General features: G+C 34.9%; 1 protein-coding gene across 1 annotated transcript in view; it reads left to right on the forward strand.

Annotated features, from left to right (window-relative positions):
• The window catches only part of LOC106882836 (uncharacterized), a 55,259-nt gene that overhangs the window by 27,264 nt on the left and 5,495 nt on the right, over window positions 1-22,500 (forward strand). The window contains exons 23-39 of the mRNA XM_052972562.1: window positions 444-587; window positions 1,650-1,770; window positions 2,801-2,907; window positions 3,612-3,806; window positions 4,876-4,989; window positions 6,154-6,267; window positions 7,840-7,933; window positions 9,034-9,108; window positions 11,070-11,122; window positions 12,020-12,107; window positions 14,118-14,258; window positions 16,410-16,508; window positions 18,309-18,424; window positions 18,769-18,907; window positions 20,385-20,438; window positions 20,629-20,762; window positions 21,412-21,546. Coding sequence (XP_052828522.1) covers window positions 444-587; window positions 1,650-1,770; window positions 2,801-2,907; window positions 3,612-3,806; window positions 4,876-4,989; window positions 6,154-6,267; window positions 7,840-7,933; window positions 9,034-9,108; window positions 11,070-11,122; window positions 12,020-12,107; window positions 14,118-14,258; window positions 16,410-16,508; window positions 18,309-18,424; window positions 18,769-18,907; window positions 20,385-20,438; window positions 20,629-20,762; window positions 21,412-21,546 — 1,923 coding nt within the window. The remainder of the gene's footprint in view (window positions 1-443; window positions 588-1,649; window positions 1,771-2,800; window positions 2,908-3,611; window positions 3,807-4,875; window positions 4,990-6,153; window positions 6,268-7,839; window positions 7,934-9,033; window positions 9,109-11,069; window positions 11,123-12,019; window positions 12,108-14,117; window positions 14,259-16,409; window positions 16,509-18,308; window positions 18,425-18,768; window positions 18,908-20,384; window positions 20,439-20,628; window positions 20,763-21,411; window positions 21,547-22,500) is intronic.

Here is a 22,500-nt window from a genome sequence, read left to right on the forward strand (position 1 = left end):
TGAATGACAAATAGCTCTCACCAAGAATTGAACCCGGAACATAAAAATTCATATCTAAACACTGCATTTTGCCCAATGTTCTAACCAAATATTTGTTTATTTTTCCGGTTAAATCTACCCAATCTCTTCTTTTTTGACAGGGTGGTGGTGGCCATCTCTAAATGCAGTTTGTTTATCAAGGAGGTGGGGGGTGCACATGTTTTAAGAATTACAATACTGACTGTCTGTAACATAACATCAACCTTGAACACACTGTCTACACAGGCACAAACACCCTCTATTCATAGAAGACATACATTTCTAAGTATCAATATTGATGTAAGAGATACTTGTTTAAGTATGAACATATAAAATAACTTCTACCATTCTACTAACCCACTGCTTTCTTATGTTTCAAACTGAACACAGACATTAATTGTATCCCTGTTTCACATTAAATTTAGGGTCATCAAAGAAGATCCCGGGTATATGAAAGCATATTGGCATCGCCATTTGATCTATATTTATAAAGGCTCGTATTTACCTGCGTTGGATGATCTAAAAGTTATTGCAGAAGAAAGAATATCCTATGAATTATACATGGCTTTGTGAGTTTTCGCTGACACTTTTATTAATTTTCATCCCATTAGTCTGAAGGAAGAGGGGTTCCTGGCTCCTTTGTGGGTCTCTTTCTCTTGAATTGTTGAAGTTTTATGTGTGGAGTTAAAAGACTCTGACCTTCTGCTTTCTTCACTCATTCACCAACCTCTTTACAGAGTTCACTGAGTTGCTTTCTTCACTCATTCACCAACCTCTTTACAGAGTTCACTGAGTGCATTTCATTGGCGTCTTGTCACAAAGGATTGCCTTGTACACTGTAAGAAGAATGAGTACTTAACCTGTCAAAGATGGGTATTTTTATTGGAGTGAATATGAAAAGGAGAGCTAGAATGGGTGGGTGAAGGGGGGAATAAGGGTATAAACTGATTGGGGTGATAAGAGAGAGACAGACAGATAGGGATGGGCGACCCAGGGTCGAGTGTGTGATGATTGGCAATACAAAAAGGGATGAAGATTGGTTAAAAACAGGTGTCATGCATAATCCTTATGATGGGCAAGAGAGGTAAAGTGATGAGCAGTTTCTGTGAAATTGGTGAGTAACAAGGAAGTGAGTGGTGGGGGGCATGTGAGGAAGGGAAAAGTGTAGGGAGGCAATAAATGTAAACTTGACAGGAGACACACACACACACACACACTTACATATGCATGTACACATACACATATGCAGATCCCAGATTCTGTCACAACCCCTATTTTTAACATGTATTTAACCATGCTTGCATGAGGGTCACGTATTCTCCACTCTAGCGTATTTCCAACATCATGAAGTCAGTCTTGAACCAGAAACCTTTATTTCTAAACTAAGGATAACTTTTAATAACGTTATCCTTCAGGCCACCAATATAATGAGGACGGAGATATTGAAAATGTCTCCACTTGTAAAGATGGAGTTACTTCACAATACTGTACTCAACTCGTCTCATAATCAAATTAAGTTTGATTCATAATTAAGCAAAGAAATAATAAAAGGATGTAAGACATGCATCCAAGTTTTTTCTGTTTTTTTTTTTTATTGTATTAGTAACTTGCTTTTATAAATTTCATTCTAGGGGTTTAGTTTATGCTAAACTAGAGGAACCAGCAAACTCAATTCATAATTTCTCCAATGCTATCCAATGTAACCCTGCTGATGACCTGGCTTACCTTTATAGAGCTCAACTCTACCAAATGGTAAGGAATCAAACAAGAACGCTTTCCAACATAAAACTGATTGATAATATTTGGTATGAATATTTTAGTTTTAGTTCATATGTTGTAGAATATTTAATACGGGAGTCAGGCAAAGCTTTTAGGGACTATTTAGGAACACTCTGTAAATTGACAGTCATTTCAGTCTTGGAATGTGGTAAGTATCGTTTTGTTGGTGTGACATTTTATACATGACTGCTCGCTGCAAGCATTAATTATTTAATGCAATGATATTTCTTTGAAGTCATCAGTTGAGATTTCTATCATGTGTTGCCAAAGGATTGATGACACTATACATGATATATTTTATGGTAGCTGCAATTTTTTGAGAATTTCTACTGGTTACTGATATTCCATATAACTAAGTCTATGATAGTTGCAATATCCTTAAAAATTCTTACAATGAATTTGGAATCAAAAACTCTTTGTAACTTCTTCATGATTGTTCTATTGTGAAAGATGTTTTTTTTTTTCTTATAATTCTTGAAATATTCTTTTTATAGAAATAGGGATTAAACCTTAGAATATTCTGAAAAACAGAGACCATACCATTGACAGGTCAAATATTACACAGTATATACCCTATAAATACAATCTGGAATGGTTATTTTTATAAAAACCTGTTTATTTAATAGTTTACCACATAGCAATTGTTTTACATTATTTTAGAAATATTTCTCTCAACAAAATTTCTAATATTCCCCCAAAATATCCTTCTATAACATGTGGTGTCCCCAAGCAGATAGTTAATATAAGGGAGATAATCATTTCTTCAGTGATCTAGCAGGAGAGTTTGAAATCAAGAAGGAAAAGATAGAATACACATCTTTTCTTTTTTCTCCCCCCCCCCTCTACTCATTACAAAGATCTTAAAATTTCTAGTCAGTGGTAACTATGTATAGCACTATATCATTCATTTTAGAAATCTTCTGCATGACATTACCTGAACTATATCAATGAAACATTTTATAAAAACAAGACATTTCTTATATTTTTCTCTAATATATTCCAGGGGGGATACATTCAAGCAGCAATAAGTGATTATCAGAATGTTATTGATCTTCATCCTCTTAATTCTGTAATTATCTTGAAACATGCTACACTTTCAATGAAGATTAGGTAAGTAGGGAAGCTATTCTTTTATTAGTTGAAGTTGTTGGATCCTGACCATACTGGGGCATAATGCCTTCAAAGGCTTTCACTTTGATTGTTGGGGAAATAAAAACTATGGAAACCTATTGGAAGGATCATTGCTGTTGTGATATGGTAGACTTAGACCATCACCTAGTCTAACACAACGCCCACCACTTGGTTCTTTAGCAGAGCCTATTCTATTACAAGCATTTATTTCATCTATGCCTCCAACTGACGGATAACTTTCTCTTGGGCTCTGATAACGCCTACGGCTGCTGGCTTATATTTTTTCACTCAACCATTAACAGAAAGAAATGGTTCTAAATGTGATGGTCATATTTGGAAAGCCACTGGTTTTAGGTTTGCTCAATCAGGTCTGACCTGGGCCTAAACAACAGCAACAACATTCTCCCTCTTGTAATCAAAATTCACTGGATTAATTTGTCTATAAAACTTATTTCTAACATCAGGGAGCTGTATAGTCAATTATATTGACCCTGGGATATGACTGGTACTATATTTTATCAACTCCAGAAAGATGGAAAACAAAGTTAGCTTCATACTGAACCCTGAATGTAAAGGGATGGAACCTACATTTTATCCAATGCTGTAATTATTCTAGCTCCTTATAAAGACGGAAGCTCTATTTTCTAGATTTTTGTTTATTCTGTTTTTTCTCATCATTCCAGAAAGTGGAATCTGGCACTGGCAGATTTTGATAAGTTAATAGAAATATCTTTGAACGGTAATTATATTTTACAACGAGCTAAAATTTATATAGAATTAAAGAAGTTTCAATTGGCTCTAAAAGATTTATGTGATGCCATCCATCTGGATCCAAATTCCTGGGAAGCCTATTATCTCCGTGGTTACCTACTGAAAAGGTACAGTATTGACAATTCGTTTGTAATTTCAGAATATATTTACATAACTCTTTTTTTGAAGACAAGACTTTCATGCAAAAGTTGTTAACATCCAGTGAAAAGCAGGTCCTCAGTGAAACAAAGAAGCTTCAATTTGGTCGTTAGGTGTACCAGAAATTGCAGCCAAATCTCCTTCTGTCCGGACAGATGATTAATAAGAATAGAACAAGTCTACCATTCCTTGCAAAACAACGTCTCTTCACTGTCAAAGAATTCAATGTCTTTGCCAGACTATCACACTTTAGCTGTTGTGTTCTTATAGAACAATATTACTACTGCTAATACCTTTTGAGGTACACCCTATGAAAGAAGAATTTGCTCTATTTGCTCTGTCAATGATTGTGACAGTTAAAATCTAACAGTTGACCAATTTTTCTTGAACTCATTTTGGTTTTTGCATAAGACCTTGACTTCAGGTTGCATATTGTTCAGCAACAATTTGTTGTAAATATTCGTAGCTCTTCTTATGTGAATAATCCCTCCATAATTTTTATCCATACCTAAATTATCTTTCTTGAGAAATGTAGAAATACAATTCCCAGTCCATTTTTCAATTGGGTTTTAATGAAGTTTTGCATTACAAAGTTGAGGGAGAGTATCATTGTATACTTCCATCTACCAAACTTCTGGTGGTATATTATCAATGAAACAGACTAATACATGTCTATCAGATTATATTTGCCCTCCCCACATCACAGGAATAAGATTTTGGTGTTGTAAACGTGCGAATTATTTAGTTATCTCCCCTTAGATTTAAACATTTTTTTGTTTGTTTTTTTAGAGCTTACTTTACGTAAATATTGCTTTCAATTTTTCATACCACATAAGGGCCTTTGCACTTACTTCAGTTTATGATACTTTAATTAGTATCTTACACTCACTTCATTATTATTCTCATCACTACAAATATATTCCCCCACTCCACCTCAGACGTTCTAGTTTTATTGTGTAATGTAACACATTAAGATATTTGTCAGATATTACAGCAATGTGTGTCTTTTAATGATTTTCTTTTGTATTTTCATTTCAGGCACAATATAAAGCAAGCTGTTTCAGATTTTAGTTTAAGTTTATTTCTGAATGATAAGCAAGAAAACATGACCTCTTATTATCAAAGAGGTCAGCTCTATATGAAACTTGAACTGTAAGTATAAAAAAGATTATTTTTTTATAATAGCTTCGTCAGATAAGAAGAGCTATACCATTGCCACTTTTCAGTGTCTTTGAGGCTGGTTGGATGAAAAGAGAAAACTTGAGAGTTCAATTGGGGTTCTGCTACATATAAGGCACTTTGGATTGTGCCTTAAATTTCAGCTCCTTAAAAATAGTATCTGTATAGTAGTTGGTTGCATGAATTTAGCCGATAAATTTCCCCTTTTAAATGTATATATACAGTTTTTATCGGGGATTTTTTTAACAAAAACAGAATGAATCGTTCACATTACAGAAATTTGATAAAGCAAAACAGTTCAATAGACCAAAATATTTCTCCATCAGTTCCAGTAATAACTCACCGTCATCATTTTACATCTGCTTTCTATGCTGGCTCAGATTCGATGGATCGTCATAGTTTAAATCAGTTCTTTTATATGGGGTCACTTCTTAAATCATACAAATACTAATACCACAGACTTTGATTTTAAACCTACTACATGACTTTAGTTATTGCAATTTGTCTGAAAGACTTGTACAAATATCTAAAACAGAGGTTTGAGCAGCAAAACATTGTAACTCTTTCATTATTCTACTCTCCTGTAAGGGTTAGGGTTAGGGTTAGGCAGAACGGTTAGCACGCCAGACGAAATGCTTAGAGTATTTCGTCTGTCTTTATGTTCTGAGTTCAAATTCTGTTGAGATCGACTTTGCCTTTCATCCTTTCAGGGTCGATTAATTAAGTACCAGTTGCGTACTGGGGGTCGATCTAATCAAATGGACCCCTCCCCAAAAATTTCGGGCCTTGTGCTTAGATTATTCTACTCTCCTCCCCTTCTTTCCTCTCTTTCCCTTCTCTCCTCCTCCCTGTCCTCTTCTACTCTCTCTCTACAGTTTTCCTCTTCCTCTCCCCTTCCTGCTATTTTCTACTCTTCTCCCTTTTCTTCTTCCATCTCTCCTCCTCCTCTTCATCTTCTCTTTGACTATATCAAAGGTTTTAGAAAACCCAATTGTCCAGAAAATGTCTCATAACCCTAACCCTACCCATCTTGATCTCGTTATATCTGTCACCCATGGCAATTGCTAACTGTTATGATGATTATTATTAAAATGATGGTTAAAATTCCATTTATGATTCTCTATTTTTCTCTTCGAGCATTCATCAAGCCATCAGTGATTTCCTGTGTATTCTTCAATTTCAACCAAACCATGTAAATTCTCTGCTCACTTTGGGACATATTTATTCAAGATACATCCAAAATTATAAGAAGTATGTTCAATTCTTTGCTCAAGCGATCTACTGCAAAATTATATCCCATGACTAACAACAACATAAAAAATAGAGTTCTGGTTTTTTTTTTAAAGTTTGTAGAAATTTTTTTTAATAATGCCAGTGTTTCCTGTATAGCTATATATGTCTCTCCCTCTCTCTTTCTTTCTCTCCCCCTCTCTCGCTCTCTCTCCGTATGTGTGTATATATATATATATACATACATACACACACATACACACACATACACCATATTTTCCAGCTTATAAGGCATGCTTTTTACCCAACAATTCCCACAAAACCTCACCCTGCACCTTATATGCTGAAGGTCAGGCTTTGGAGAGGCTTGTGCAACTGACAAGTGTTAATTTTAGTGCTACAGTAAGGCCTGAAGTATAAATTAAAAATACATATGTAGCTATATTAGGAAATTACAGATAAATTTATTCAGTATATATTAAGCAAATCTGTATCCTCAGTAGTTGTGTGCTTGTGTTTGTATGTATGAGAGGATAGCTATCAGTATTGCTGAAACAAAAGTGGTGATATTTGTTAATGTTAAGGTAAGTAACTTAGCCAAGAATAACTGCTTACCAAAGGACATCAGCCTAAATTTTCATGGTTCCTATACATGGAAATGTGTGAAATATTCAGTTCTGGGATTCAGAGTTGGCTGCAGTTGTTTTTTGTTGTTTTTTTTTCTGCAGATTAGGCCTGCCACAATTGGGATGGACCTTATAGGCCTGAAAATATGGTGTGTATGTGTATGTATATCTATGTGTGTGTGGTCAAAAGTGATAAGCATTCCTTTGTTGGACATCCATTAATGCCATATCGCCTAAAGAAATGAATCTGTGAAGATGATCAACCCAAAGACCACGGACACTACTGACCGCACTGTAATCATCCCAGAAACACAGACCGTGATCTTAAGAGACATGTGATTTGTGGAAACGTGCATAGCAATGCATTAAATGTTTATAAATTCCATCCAAAGACTATTGTTATTATTATTATTATGGCTCAGTGGTTAGAGCGTCAAGCTTACGGTCGTGAAGTTGTGAGTTTGAATCCCAGACTGGGCTGCATGTTGTGTTCTTGAGCAAAACACTTTATTTCACGTTGCTCCAGTTCACTTAGCTGTAGAAATAAGTTGCAACATCATAGGTGTCAAGCTGTATCGGCCCCTTTGCCTTTCCCTTGGATAACACTGGTGGCATGGAGAGGGGAGGCTGGTATGCATGGGCGACTGCTGGTCTTTCATAAACAACCTTGCCTGGACTTGTGTCTGGGAGGGTAACTTTCTAGGTGCAATCCCATGGTCAGTCATGACCGAAGGGGTCTCAGCATTGTTATTATTATTATTATTATTATATATACATACATACACAAGCACGCGCACGCATACATACACATACACAGCAATGCACTACATTAGTTTCATATAATAGCTGAAACCCTAGTACTTGGTGCTGCAACCACAATGTATCCTCAATTCTGACTGATAATCAGTCAAACAATAACATTTATGTATTTCTGTCTCATTTTTAGTAATTTTTTTCTATTCGGCAGAGCTTTAATGTATTACACACATGTAATAAACTTGGAACCGACATCTATTAGAGGTTATTTCTCCCGTGCTCAGGTTTATCAAAAACTTGAACAGGTAAATATTGGAAGTATATTTTGATGGCTTGTAACTTATTAATCTAATGAGAATGACATATTCTGAATATGAATATCTTGTTTTAAAGTGTTTGTTATATTTTAAAAGTTTCAATTCTGACTGGAAGATTGATATTGATGTTGTTTTTGTAAATCAACAACCAGAAACGAGGTGAGTCTTCAGTTGTGTTGCTTTGAATGACTTCATGGAAACCTGTTATTTAGCCCCAGGTCAACCTTGATCTAACCTCTGAACTAACAGTTCTTCTATTCATAATCATCCACACTATCATTCAAAGGTTACTTAGGGCTACATTATCTGATGTTTCTTTTTCAAAATAATAGATTATTGCTTGACCTCGATTTGACTATTATTTCCAGCAGGCCAACCAACCACCAAGAAGTTCTTCCATTGGCTCGTGGGCACTAAATAATTTAATATTGTTTTATCAGAGAATCACAAAAATGGCATTTAAATATAGATGTTCACCATCTATTGTAACTCTACCCTTTTAGCTGGACCATTATGGTTGATAAGCATCAAGAATGAAACTGTCAACTGTTGAGTCACTTTTGTGATTTTCTGCTGGTTACTGAAATAAATATCTTCTTAGTGATGCCAGGAGAATAGTGGTAATTCTTTTATGAATCTTAGAGGATAATGAAGCATGCAGATCAGATCTTTTTCTTTAAAAGTTAAAATCCTAAAAATCTCTGTTAAGTCTTGAAACAATATTAGAGAAGAGAATCAATCACGAAGTTAATCCATGTTCCATCAGAAAATTAAAGGCAGTTTCTAAATCAATGAAGAATACATTAATTTCAGATCTAGTTGGTTTGGCTGCCAGCAAGGTCAATTTTGCTTTCCCTTCCATCATTCTGGGATCAGTGAAATAAATTTCTAGAGTTAATTTATATTCTTATAAGGCATCATAGATTTGAATGGAATCATAATAGAAGAGACACCAGAAAGATGAAAAACAAAGTTGAGCTCAGTGTGATTTGAACTCAGAACATATGAAGGAGGAGAGAGAGAGACACTTAAGTCTACAAAAGTTACAATTCTGTATGAGTACAGAGCCATGTTTTGTGTCTTTACAGTACTCTGATGCCTTGAAAGATCTCATCATTGTAATTCATATTCAGCCCAATAACTATAGAGGCTACCTTCATTTGGTAAGTTTTTTAAAAAATTATATTTGTGTACTATTGATTAATTGCATATATAGTTGTTGAGTACAGCTATGGCCCTATCGTTAACAAGTTCATTTTGTGGTTTTAAGTTTGATCACATAATGTAGCTTCTTGAGCAAAGAAAGTCAGTAAAATTTGATAAATCGAAACTGTGTAGAAATCCATTGGGAGGAGCATTCTTTTCATTGGATGCAAAACTTGCTTTTTACTTGCCATGGGTTGAACTCTACTAGAGGCAGCCTTCAGGTCAGGTTTCCAGCTTCAGGACCTCCTCTGTGGAAACGGTTCACTTGTTACCACAAAAAGAGATAAATATCTTGTTACCAAGATACAAAGATCAATGACTGACTGGAAATACACCAATAATTCAAGGAATATAACAATACGACCGTCTTGTGGAAACGGTTAGTTTATTAACACAAAAAGAGATAGATATGTACAGTTGATTTGTCTCCTTCAAGTGCAACAACTCTTTTTATCTGTTTGATCATAAATATGTCCAGAAGTTCATTGTAGGAATTGTTATATAATGGCTGCGGCCTTTTTCTTCTCTTCAACTGGTTGTTTTCATCTAGATGTCTGAACCTCGACTCACTAATCATTGACAATCTTAGCTTTTGTATACAATATTTTGTTCTGTGTTTATTTTTAAATTTGCTAACACTATTAATCATGACATCAACCCCACTACAAAAAACAATTTCTAAAATACACATCACAACTTTCTTCCATCCATCTTCGGGACCCTAAAAAGAGAGTTACGAAGACTGTTTTTCTTCCTTTAGTTCAGTCATTAAGAAAAAAAACAAATGTTTAGAATATTGGAATATTGTTTGATATGTAACAATATGTTTGAAAGAGATGGTACAATTAAAAACTGTTTGGTTCTCAATGGAATAAGTCTACCTTGATCGATAATGAGTAAATGACAATGTTTCTAAACAGAAATAGTTACTAGAATGAGGTGGTGGCAGTAGAATTAGGGGACATTGGGCTGCTACATAAACTCCTTTTGTTCTTTATATATTTTTAATGGCTTAGTGATGGAGGAAAGACAATATTCAGGACTATTTTAGGGATTTTTGAGACTGGTGAGAAGGCAGAGCCCTGAATGTTTTCCACAGACTAGAGATTATTAAAGACCTCGGGGTACCAGGTTGTGGTGTTAAACTCTATATTCTTGTTGTTTAATGTTAACCTTTGACAGCAAAATTGGCAAAGTTGATAAGAATGTTGGATGGAATACTTTGTGGTATTTGTTCTGACTTTCTATGTTCTGAGTTCAGATCACAGTGAAATCAAGTTTGCATTTCATACTTTCACACCCAATTAAAGGAGTACCAATAGAGGATAAGTTGATTACTTGTGCTGTCTGTTCCAGGTGTTTATTGTTCTAACAGCAATGCATGCCTGCAATGACACTAGTGCCAAGCTGTATTTTGGCCCATGTCAGAGGTATTTCTGTTGGATAAACACCAAACATTCATGGACAACTGCCAATCTTAAAAACATCTTGCTGAGGCCTGCACATACATGCACAGTCTACATAAAATGAACTGTTCCGCTAAATGCATCCAAACGCCAGCTAGTGGTGTTCAACAAGGAGGACTGTAGAGTCCATTCATTAGGTTTCCACACAGTTCCTATTTATTTCACTCACAAAACTTAAGATCAGCTCTGGACCACAGTATTTATTTATGAAACTTTGTGTTCAAAGTTCAAACCCCACCGTTAACTTTGCATTTTTTCTGGATTTAATAAAATAATTAGCAGTCAAATATTGAGGTTGATTCAATTAATTGGAGCCCCACCCCAATCAACAGAGTTGCTTTGTGCCATGTTTAAAGCTATTATTGATTTCATGAAACTCCTTTTGTGCTTTTTATTTATTCATCTTTCTGTTGCTTATACATTTGAATTTTTCTTTTGTGGAAACTTTTCAGGGTTACATAAATTTAAAGCTGGGCAACTTTGCCTTGTCACATGCTTTCCTTAGGTAAGTGAGTTTTCAGTTTTTGCACACCAAGTGTAACATCTGTGTTTAGCAGAATTGTTAAATGCTTCATTGGAAGACAGATGGCAAATGAGTAGGATTAAATTATATATATGTGCTCTTTTACTCTTTTACTTGTTTCAGTCATTTGACTGCGGCCATGCTGGAGCATCGCCTTTAGTCGAACAAATCAACCCCAGGACTTATTCTTTGTAAGCCTTGTACTTATTCTATCAGTCTCTTTTGCCGAACCGCTAAGTTACGGGGACGTAAACACACTAGCATCGGTTGTCAAGCGATGGTGGGGGAACAAACACAGACACACAAACACATACATATATACATATATACAACGGGCTTCTTTCAGTTTCCGTCTACCAAATCCACTCACAAGGCTTTGGTCGGCCCGAGGCTATAGTAGAAGACACTTGCCCAAAGTGCCACGCAGTGGGACTGAACCCGGAACCATGTGGTTGGTAAGCAAGCTACTTACCACACAGCCACTCCTGCGCCTATGTATATATATATTTTACAACACTTTTCCTTTAACGACCCAATAATGTGATCCCCAGTTTGTGGGATCACATGATCCCACAAACTCTCCTTATTTGAACACCCTGCACTATGGTAAATGGGACATTGTTGGTGTGGTACAGAGGCCTCATGATGTTAACAACTCGTTTGACTCTGCCATCATGGAGATGGAGTGTGGTGTCGGTGGTGGCTTATTTGATTCTGGTATGAAGTTGTGTGTGGTTATGTGGAATGGCTTGTTTCTTTGATGTATTTATTTTAACACATCTCACCCCCATTTCTTTTTTTTTTTTTGGTCTAAGATACTCTCAGTTATCTGACACAACCTGTATTCTTGTTCTACATGTCTTTTTATCACACTTTTAGTTTGGCTGCTGAAAGAAGTTCTGAAACTGGCATTGGTTTAACTTCGGAAATGTCAATGGTTCATTTATTTCTCGGAAATATTTCTACTGTAAGTTCATTGACCCTGTTTAATGCTGCTGCTATTGTTGTTGTTGTTGTTGTTGTTGGCGGCTGTGGCGGCATTGCTGCTGCTGTGGCTGTTATAGTTGTCATGGTTACTGCTACTGTTGTTTAGCCCTAGGTTGTCCTTGACTGAAGGGACCAATGATATGATGTCCCAGACACACTCATCCCACTTGGGACCACATTATCCAATTTTCTCCTCATTCATTTCAAGACTGTAATTTCAGTGAGATTTAGCTACAGTTTTGCACCAGTCTTGTATCAATTAGAGAATCCTATTACAGTGTTTTGTGTTTTCTGAAAGCAATTGGTCCAAATGAAACTTCCAATTACATTTTAAAGTAAATGTCTGATGTACTAATTTATATGAAATGATTTAACAAAAAAAAAAATTAAAAAAAACGAAAAACTAAATCCTGTTTATAAATTAATAAAGGACTGAACCAGTGCGTGTGTTTATTTTCCGGCATAATGCCTCTCCCAAGGTTTAATCGTATTTCTTTCAACACACATATCCACATCAAGAATCTTGCACACGAAATACACATACGAAATATATATATATATATATAATTTTTCAAAGTAAACTCTGTAATCGTTACCAATATAGCATAAGATTTCACCTCAAAGGATCATTGATTAGATTCCTTAAGGATCTTTCTCATTGTTTATATTTCCAAAGTTTCAAATTTATACATTTAAAAAGGAGAGATTCAACACTGGATTTATATATCCTAATTCTTCATTCAATGTAAACATTTCTGTGTTTGACTATATTCAACCATTAATAAGTTAAATATATTAATCGTCTCACACGTCAGCAGGAATGATTTTCATTAGAACAAAAAACCAAAAGAAAACATAATGAATCGATCGAACAAATCAAATTTTAAAAAACTATACCATTTTCCGTTAAACATGAGGTCTAAATGTTTACATTGAATGAAGAATTTGTATATATAAATCCGGTGTTGAATCTCTCCTTTTTAAATGTATAAATTTGAAACTTTGGAAATATATATATATATATATATATATATACACACACACCTTATTTCAGGCACTTGATATTCTAAAGTACAACATTATCAAAGACCCATGTTCGATTCCACTGCTCCAAATGTTAGCCAAAGTTCAGATAGTAGACTTCCGTTACCGCGAGGCTCTTCAAACCTATTTCTTAATGAAAGATATTATGGTAAGTCAAATACACAAATATTTTTCAGTACAGCAATTATTTTCTACTAGAGAAATGTTTTCTAAACATCTTATTTCATAGAATAGGCATACAATAATATTGCCATGGTTACAAGCCTCCAACAGGCAACCCACGCCAGCATGAAACATGTACATTAAACAATGATGGTGATGATGATGATGATGATGATGATAACAATTCCAAGGGATTGTTTAGTGCTTTTGCTGATATAAATACATCAATGAAGCACACACACACAATATCTGATAGTCCTGCATCTTTGTCATCACCATCCAGATTTATATCAATACAAAACCTCATCTGTGGTCAGTTCATTTGTATAAACTCATCTGTGTGTTTCTATTTACTGAATGCTTCTGATTTAGCATTTATCTCTGATCTTTCAAAATCTTGCTAAAACCTGAGTCTTTTTTCAGTGGTGCAGAGGCCACACCTTTCACTGCCAGTTACATAAGATCTAACAGCTTTCAATAATTCTTTTGTTGATATTATAATTCGCAGATGTTTCTTTTGAAAACCAGATGTAACTCAAGAGCCTTGTTAACTTTCTTCGTCTATCAATCTTCCTGAAGAAAGAGGTGTGACTATAAACAGCATAGCACTTGAGGGTGATGTAAAGGTTCAGGTCTTCCTATTTACCATTTACTTCATATATAGTGGCCCCTGTATTGCAGGATCCATTCAGTAGGGTTAGGGTTAGGGTTGTAATGTTGTTTCTACTTGTTGGTACTAGAAATAATATAAAATACAATTAATTAAAAAGGATTTCTTTTACAGAAACCAGAAAAGAAAATCTGGCCAGAAGGAGCTGATGATCTGTTTTATGATATCGGACGAGTCCATATGAAACTGGAGGAGTACGAGGAGGCATTCAATGCTTTTAATCAAGCTCTCAAGATAAACCGATGTCATAAAGATGTAAATATTTTTCATGTTTAGTTCTTTTTCCAGAACTGTGATTTGTCACTGTTGTTGATGTGGATGAAGATATTTTTTTTCTTTTTTGTCATTGTTGTTTAACCCCTGGTCAGTACTGATCCAGCAGACCTGTGATCTAAAACAGTGAAGCTATGACCATCTTGACTTTTATGCATTGTGTACCATTGACTACATTATCCAATGTGCCTTTTTCTTAAGATGGTAGAGTATAACCTGAGGGAGATTAAGCTGTAATTTCTAGCAGTTCAAGAAGGCTCTTTCATTGATTTAGTCATGTGACCTATATTATGAGCATGTGTCTAGGTGAATCTAGAGGTGAATTAATCATAATGGTACCAGACGTCTTTCTCTTTGTAATGTCACAATTCTTTATATCATTACCTCACTGTTAGAAATTCCATCTTCTTGCAGAAGAAGCAACACATGCATCCCAAATTCAGACAGACATCTTATTGACTCCATTATGGTCAAGTCAGCAAACTTCAAAGATGTTCTGCTCATCCATGCAATGTGGGGAAACGACTGTTGGAGAGACCATTGTCTAATACTAACAAACACCAGACCACAATGTGTGAGCCCCTTATGACACAAACATCAAATATCAAGAAACATGATTACTGCAAGCTTGACCAGATATTGATGCAATGACTTTCATCACTTTCTGGCTATCAAACTAAAATCTTGAGAGGGGAAGCATTGGAGGAGGAGGTGACTTTGTGCCAGGTGATGAAAGGTTAGAGTGTGACAGAGAGACAGAAACAAGTGTCTTGTTGTAGAGGAGAGGTACACGGTTACTCAGTCCGAGAGAGAGAGAGAATGATTCAAGAATGAGGACAGAAGCAAGTGTGTTGCTGTAGGGGAGATAGATAGTTACCCAGTGAGCAGGAGAGAGATGGTACTGAAGTAGCAGGGCATACTCATATAGAACAGGGATCAGGATATAAATGGAATGGTAGAGTAGAACAAAAGAGAGATAGATAGTGGCATAGCACCAGGGTGTACCCTCTGAGTATGAGGGTCAGAATACAAATGGTAGGGTATTGCCAAAGGTGCATGAGTAGGAAGTATAGATTTCACATGGATGCAAAGAGTGTTGGGGGTGGAAAATGCAGTGACTGGTGAAACCTGGGTACATAGAGGGGGTGGAGGTACAACAGTGAGGACAGGATTGGGGAGCAAGAGATATGCATAAGCATAGTCATGAAAAGAGGAAATGTGAGGAAGAGAAGAGATGAAGTTTGGTTGGCTGGGACAGAGTGTGGGGAAAGTTTTATTGTTGTTACATGTGGTTGGAACCCACAGTGCTTCTAGAACTCAATCTCAGTGAGTCTTCTCAAGAACTCCATATTGCCAAACATCTTTTTCATAATTTTAAGTTAGAACCTTTTATACAAAAAAGTCTCAAACACCAGATTTATAATTTATTTTACTTAATCCTTTGTCTTGATTATATCCAAAATTAATTGAAACACATGGATGGCATTGTGTTCCATTACCTACATGGTAATAAATGGTCTTTAAAAACATGTATCAGGGAGTACTGTACATTGAGTGGATATGGAGTCAGAGGTACTTCAACTTTGACCTCTCTTATTTTATACTGAAACAGTATATATTGGACTACATTAGGCATGTATGCTTTTTAAATGACAGTAAAGTGTGATTTGAGGTTGTTTTGACTGCTATTTCTAGCAGACCAAACAGCTACATAGAGGTTCTCTCAATTCTTCATCTATATTTGTGTTGGTGTTGATCAACTGAAATATTATAAGATTATTGATGCTATTATATTTTATTTAAACATTCTAATTAAATATAAATACTTCATAAACATTCTAATTAAATATAAATACTTCATAAACATTCTAATTAAATATAAATACTTCATAAACATTCTAATTAAATATAAATACTTCATAAACATTCTAATTAAATATAAATACTTCATAAACATTCTAATTAAATATAAATACTTCATAAACATTCTAATTAAATATAAATACTTCATAAACATTCTAATTAAATATAAATACTTCATAAGCATTCTAATTAAATATAAATACTTCAGTTGATATTAAAAGGTTTTAAATTACATTACCTTGATAAAAAAAATATGGCATTTCATTTCAGGCTATTTATTATCGAGGAATTGTGAAAATCCACTTGAATATGTGTGATTTTATCCGTGATTTTAATAAATCTCTTGCATCTAACCGTCGCAATGCTCAGGTAAGTAAATCATGTGAACAATTTTATTTCTAAATTTTCTTATTTCTCCTTTACACTACCAATTCCTTAATGCAACCAGTTGAAAACCCTAAACCCTACAACTGCTGTCTCTAACCTGCTAGATTCAGTGATATCTCCATTATAAAGTTACTTGGAAACATTCTGTTCAAAGTTTTCTTCTCCTTTATAATTCCATTTGCATCTTGGAATATTGAATTGACTGGGACTTTTATCAATCCCAGATGGGTAAAAGAGAATGTTAACTTTGGCCAGCTTTGAAATCCCAAAGACGAGATTTCTTTGGGAAAAGTGATGCATCATTGCATGGTTTCTTTTATAAGAGATCATGCGTAGACCTGTCCAAATATTGAAAAATTTAATCTGAATAAAGCAAAAGAAGAAAGCAATTAGTTATTTATACAGGTGGCTGTATTAAAGTAAACCCAGCCTCGTCGGTTTCGATTCCCTGTAAAGATTAAAGGATTTAATTAAATGATTAAAAGATTAAAGGATTTAATTACTTTGACTTTTAATTCCTTTACACTTTTAAGAAAATTTATGGATGCAAAAAGGAATCACATGAGTAAATTTATTCAAGGTGTTTGGTCCAAAACATTTAAGGATGGTAAGGGATTCCCTTATACACAACTTGCATTTGCTAATATTTCCTTTGAAGTTAGGGGTTCTAGAAACGATGGACTATTCTAGATAATAATTCTTGTTATTCCTCTCCAAATCATGTCTATGGGATGCAAGTGTGGTTGAGTTACAGTATTTATCCTTAGAAAACGAGCTCATATGGGATCTATATCTAACTTTAAAATCTACTGTGCTACCTATATAGAATTTATCTACATATTTATATACAACGTAAGATCAGAGTGGAGCCTGGTGCAGCCTTCTGGCTTGCTAGTCCTCAGTCAAATCGTCCAACCCATGCTAGCATGGAAAGTGGACGTTAAACGATGATGATGATGTAAGTAACCAGGCAGGAACCATCCAAGGGACACAATTCGGGGTTTCTACAATTACATTTCTTCCCAGGGCCTTTTCCTAGTTTTATTTTTACTTTTACTTTTCGCACCATCAGTTCTCCCCATGCCCTATTGAAGGACAAACCTGATATTTTATGTATTATTTATAAAAAGAAAAAGAAAGCGGGGGAAAGGAAACTGCACATATAATAACATAACTTAGAAGCAGCACTACGGATGTGCCAGCACACACGAGCTTGAGACATGGCAGTCCCCACGCACTTCTCATGAGGGGTTCTGGAAGGGGCTTCGTGAGACGCTTCCAGAAACAAAAAAAAAACGTTGGAAAACCGATTATAGCAGTGACTCGATCAATTCCTAGGGATATCTGAAGAAGGAATTTTTATATTCCGAAATATTATATCAGACTATGGATGATTAAATTACACCAGTTATTATAATCCATTGTTGTTACTATAGTGCATTGTTATGCCATTCAAAACACATTATTGTTTTACAATAAATATATATAGTATCATCATCATCATTAACATCTACTTTCCCTGCAGGCATGAGTTAGACAACACTTTCTCCAGACTAAAAATAGAATAAAAATGTGCAATATCATTGATATTAACTGAAAAAGATAATTTTTATAATTATTATTAATCAATGATTTATACAATTTTTGAGATCAATGCTTTAATATAGAAATTTTGATTTATTTTATTAAACCGTTTTACCATCATTCACTTTATTTGAAAATAAGTTAATGTCACAATTTTGTTTTTGATTAATGAAATATAACGAAATTTTTTAATGTCAGGTTTTCCTAAGTAGAGCCTGTTATTTTGGTATGCTAAAGAACTATCCAAAAGCAATATTAAATTGCAATGAAGCCCTTGCAATAGAACCTCAAAATATTAAAGGATTACTCTACAGGTATCAATGTTTGGCTTCTTTCTGTTTTTAAATTTTTGATAAAAATCTTCAATTGCCAACCTTCTTTAAATTCAATAAGATTTTTGTCTCTGCTGCATTTCATTTATTTTCAAATGTTCAGTGCTATCAATGCTCCCCCCCCCCACTTCAAGCAAAGCAATTAAACATAAAAAAGAACTCATTAAATTATTTCTAATTTACATTAAAACAATGAAAAGTCATCTTTAGTGGCATTAAAACTGCTATGCAAACATTTTGTATTTTGCTTTCTATGTTATGTTAGATTGTTAAAATTTTTGTTTGTTTAAAGAACATAAAAGATAGAGATTTTTCTTATTTTCCAGGGGAGCTTTAAAGTATTTCATAGGAGCATATAAATTTGCCATCATTGACCTGACAGAAGCCATCAAAATACATAATCATGTAGCTGTAACTTATCTTAATCGAGCAATCTGCTATGCAGCTTATGGGAAAAAGACCAAGGTTTGTATTTAACCATGGACATTTGTATCCGGCTGAATAAAAAGTAAGCAACGTTTTGAAACATGAAATTCATCACAATATATTTCAACAATTTGGAAACTTTATTCATCTAAGTAAGTACCAAAACAATCAACACATTTTTGCCAACGAGTTACAAGTTTGTTTATTCCGGTAACATAACAATCTGGAGTCCTGGAGCTGATGAACTCTTTGAATGCAATTTCAGCATTGGTTTGATTTTTGAACTCCTTCTCTCACAGGAAACCATCAGGTGCTTGAAAAAGTGGTTGACGGTAGGAGAAGGGTCTGGGGAATAAGCTGGGTGGGGGAGAACCTCATAGCCAAGTTCTCTCAACTTCTGGAGCGTCATTAGTGGAACGTGTTGTCGAGCATTGTCATGAAGAATGATTGGCCCTCTTTTGTTGACCAGTCTGGGATGGAGAAGTAGCAATTTTTCGTTAATTTTGGCAATTTCATGGCAATATGCTTCTGTAGTAATGGTTTTTCCAGGTTTTAAGAAGTTTTAGTGGATGAGTCCAGCAGTACACTACCAAAGAGTCACCATAACCTTCGTTTTCAAGAGCTTGGGTTTAGGCAAGGTTTTCTGTGCTTCATTTTGGTCTAGCCACTGCAAAGAACATTTGTTATTGTACAGAATCCACTTTTCATCACAAGTTACAACACGGTTGAGAAATGGATTGGTCTGGTTACAGAGAAGCAATGAGCAAATTTCATATCTGCACATTTTCTGATTTTTCATTCAAATCGTGTGGTACCCATTTGTTGAGCTTTTTTGATTTTCCAATCGCATGCAAATGGTTGCAGGCAGTTTTCTGGCTAACTGGAAGTTTTTTTGCCAGTTCTTGAGTGGTTTTATGTGGATCTTTCTAAGTGACAGTCTTTAATTGACCATCATTGATGACAGATGGGCGTCCATTACACTCATGATCTTCAAGGCTCAGATCTCCACTGCGAAAACGTTTAAACCATTTTCATGCTGACCACTCACTGGTCGTTTCCTCACCAAACGTTACGTTGATAATGTGAGCAGTTTCAGCTGCTTTACGTCCTTTCTCGAAGTTGAATAGCAAAATTGGTCGAATACCGTGCTTTGACAGTTCCATTTCAGATGATTGTAACAACAGCGAAAAAAGAATATCAATGTTAATTTATTGATGCATTCGGGCAAGACTGTGTCTCTATTATCAGACAACTGCAAAAATATGTTTTTAAAAAATTCAAAATTCTGCAAAAATTTGGTACAAATTCTTCGTGGTTCAAAATGTTGCTTATTTCTTACTCAGCCTGAGATATCTCAGAGAATGATAGAAAATATGTGAGGTGTTGAAGATGAGGTAAGTCTAAGTTGTAACTCAGAAAAGAAGGAGAGAAGATATGAAATAAATATTTTGTATTATATATTTATTGAATCTATTAAATACATATTTTATATCAAATATACCTTTTATATTTGAAGGCTTTACGGGATTATGCTATTGCATTGCTTATTGGAGGAAAAATGGATTACAAAGTAAGAACTGTTTTATTTTCATTGTTGCTGTTTTATTTACATTTGTTTTCGTAATGATTCACCTTACAATATAAAAAAAAAAAAACTTTCACCTGCATAAAGCCATAACTAAATGCTCTTAACAGAAACTTTATTATTTCAGATTCAATATCAACTGATATAGTTCTTAAATCTTTTCATCTGTCAACAGGTTTATGTGAACCGAGGACTTTTGTATTATTCATTGAATGATATTTCAAATGCTTTCAATGATTTTAAAAGTGCCATAAAGATTTATGGCGGAGATCACAGAGTCTTCCATATTTTAGGACTGATTTTGCACAGGTAATGGTGATCATAATTATTTTACTGAAATGTTGTCATTCTATGTAACTGAAATATTCCAAAACCTTATCTTTTGTCTTTCTACAGCCACAGTGATAAGCATAAATCCCACTTTCTGGTGAGAATGTAGTTGATCTGGCTAGCATGGTCATGTTCTTGTACGTCATGGGCAAGCAGTACAAAATTTCTGTTCAATAAAGATTTTAAGTCCTTTTAATTAGTAGTGACTGTATTGGGCTGAACTTGTTTGGCCAAATCTCTTTGACTTATCCAGTTCTCAAAGAGTGCCATATCACTCATTTTAGTTTCTATAACTTCCTCTGTAGTTCTTCATCTATAATGGAAACTTTATTGCATTGCAGTATATTCTATGATGTGATAACAATTCCAGTATTAATAACTGAACTTTAAACTTCAATAATTAAAGGAGTTGCATAGGAATGTCTCTCTCTCTCTCTCTCTGTCCAGGTCGCAGAAGTTCCTCTTCTCATTATGCTTTGGGAAACAGTATTTATAAGAAATAGCTCCAAAATCAATGTAATAATTAGTGTGTTCTGGGTTTATTAACATGATTTTTTTCTTTGATAATTTAAATAATTAAAATATATTAATTTTTAATGAAGCTTTTTAATTGTTGTTTCATATTTAGACTGGAGAGGTTAGATGTGGCTCTAAAGGTGTTTACTCGGTCGATTATTCTTCAACCAACGTTTCAAGAAGCCTTTATCAGTCGAGCTAACATCTACATGGATTATCTAACTGATGAAAACAACCAATTGGCCAAGTAAGTTGATTTCTATGACTTTTCTTCTCATGACATTCATTAACAGGTATTTATGAAGAGAATTCATCTTTATCAATTATTTGTTTTCTCCATCCCAGCATTAGTGCTGCTGATTGTTATAGGGGTGGGTTGTTGTTAGTGGTAGGGGCTGAGAGAGATAATAGAGAACATAGTTGTTGTTATTTGTCTGTAGATCATCTGTGATCCAACAAAAGCTCTCCAACCTTGACCATCCTGTTTGAAATCTTTTTTCAGCTATAATGCATATTGGACTATATTATTCAATGTGTTCTTTCCTTTCTTAAGGCTGTGGGATGTTTCTCATACCTTGAAGGTCCACTGTGACACTCCATGACTATTTCATAACTATTTCTAGCTCGACCTCAGCCACTCCTACCCTCTCTTCTATAATGTGAGGAGCCATGTAGTTCTTCTACAGTAAAACAAAAAATTGGTTCTGCTCTGCCCTTCTAACCTCTCATCTCTTAGCATAAAGCTGTCTCCCTTCCTAATATGGCCTGGATATCAAATTATGTCGATGATATTACAGAGGTAAGCAAAGGTAATAAGAGCAGAGGTAGCTGTTGTTGTTGTTGCAGGTTTCCACTCAACCATCCCAGATTCACTAGGTTTCTGGCAGTGAGATGCTCAAAGAATTGTCTGTGACTTGGTGTCTTTTAAGAGACTTCATTCCTTTTAAAGTTCTGGAGTTTTTTTAAAGTTTTTCATTTGTATTTGTCCTCTTCACTGATACACAGCAGTGAAACATTTACATATGCACACACACACACACACGCGCGCATACATGTATACAAACACACACACACATGTAGGTGTGTGTGACTAGCTTCCAGTTTTCATCTACAAAAGTCTTCTCCAAGTTTTAGATCAACCTAAAGCTAGAGAAGATACTTGCCTAAGGTACATGCCTGCATTCATATTTATTAAGGGATG

Source organism: Octopus bimaculoides, chromosome 13, assembly GCF_001194135.2.
Source record: "Octopus bimaculoides isolate UCB-OBI-ISO-001 chromosome 13, ASM119413v2, whole genome shotgun sequence".
Lineage (NCBI taxonomy): Eukaryota > Metazoa > Mollusca > Cephalopoda > Octopoda > Octopodidae > Octopus > Octopus bimaculoides.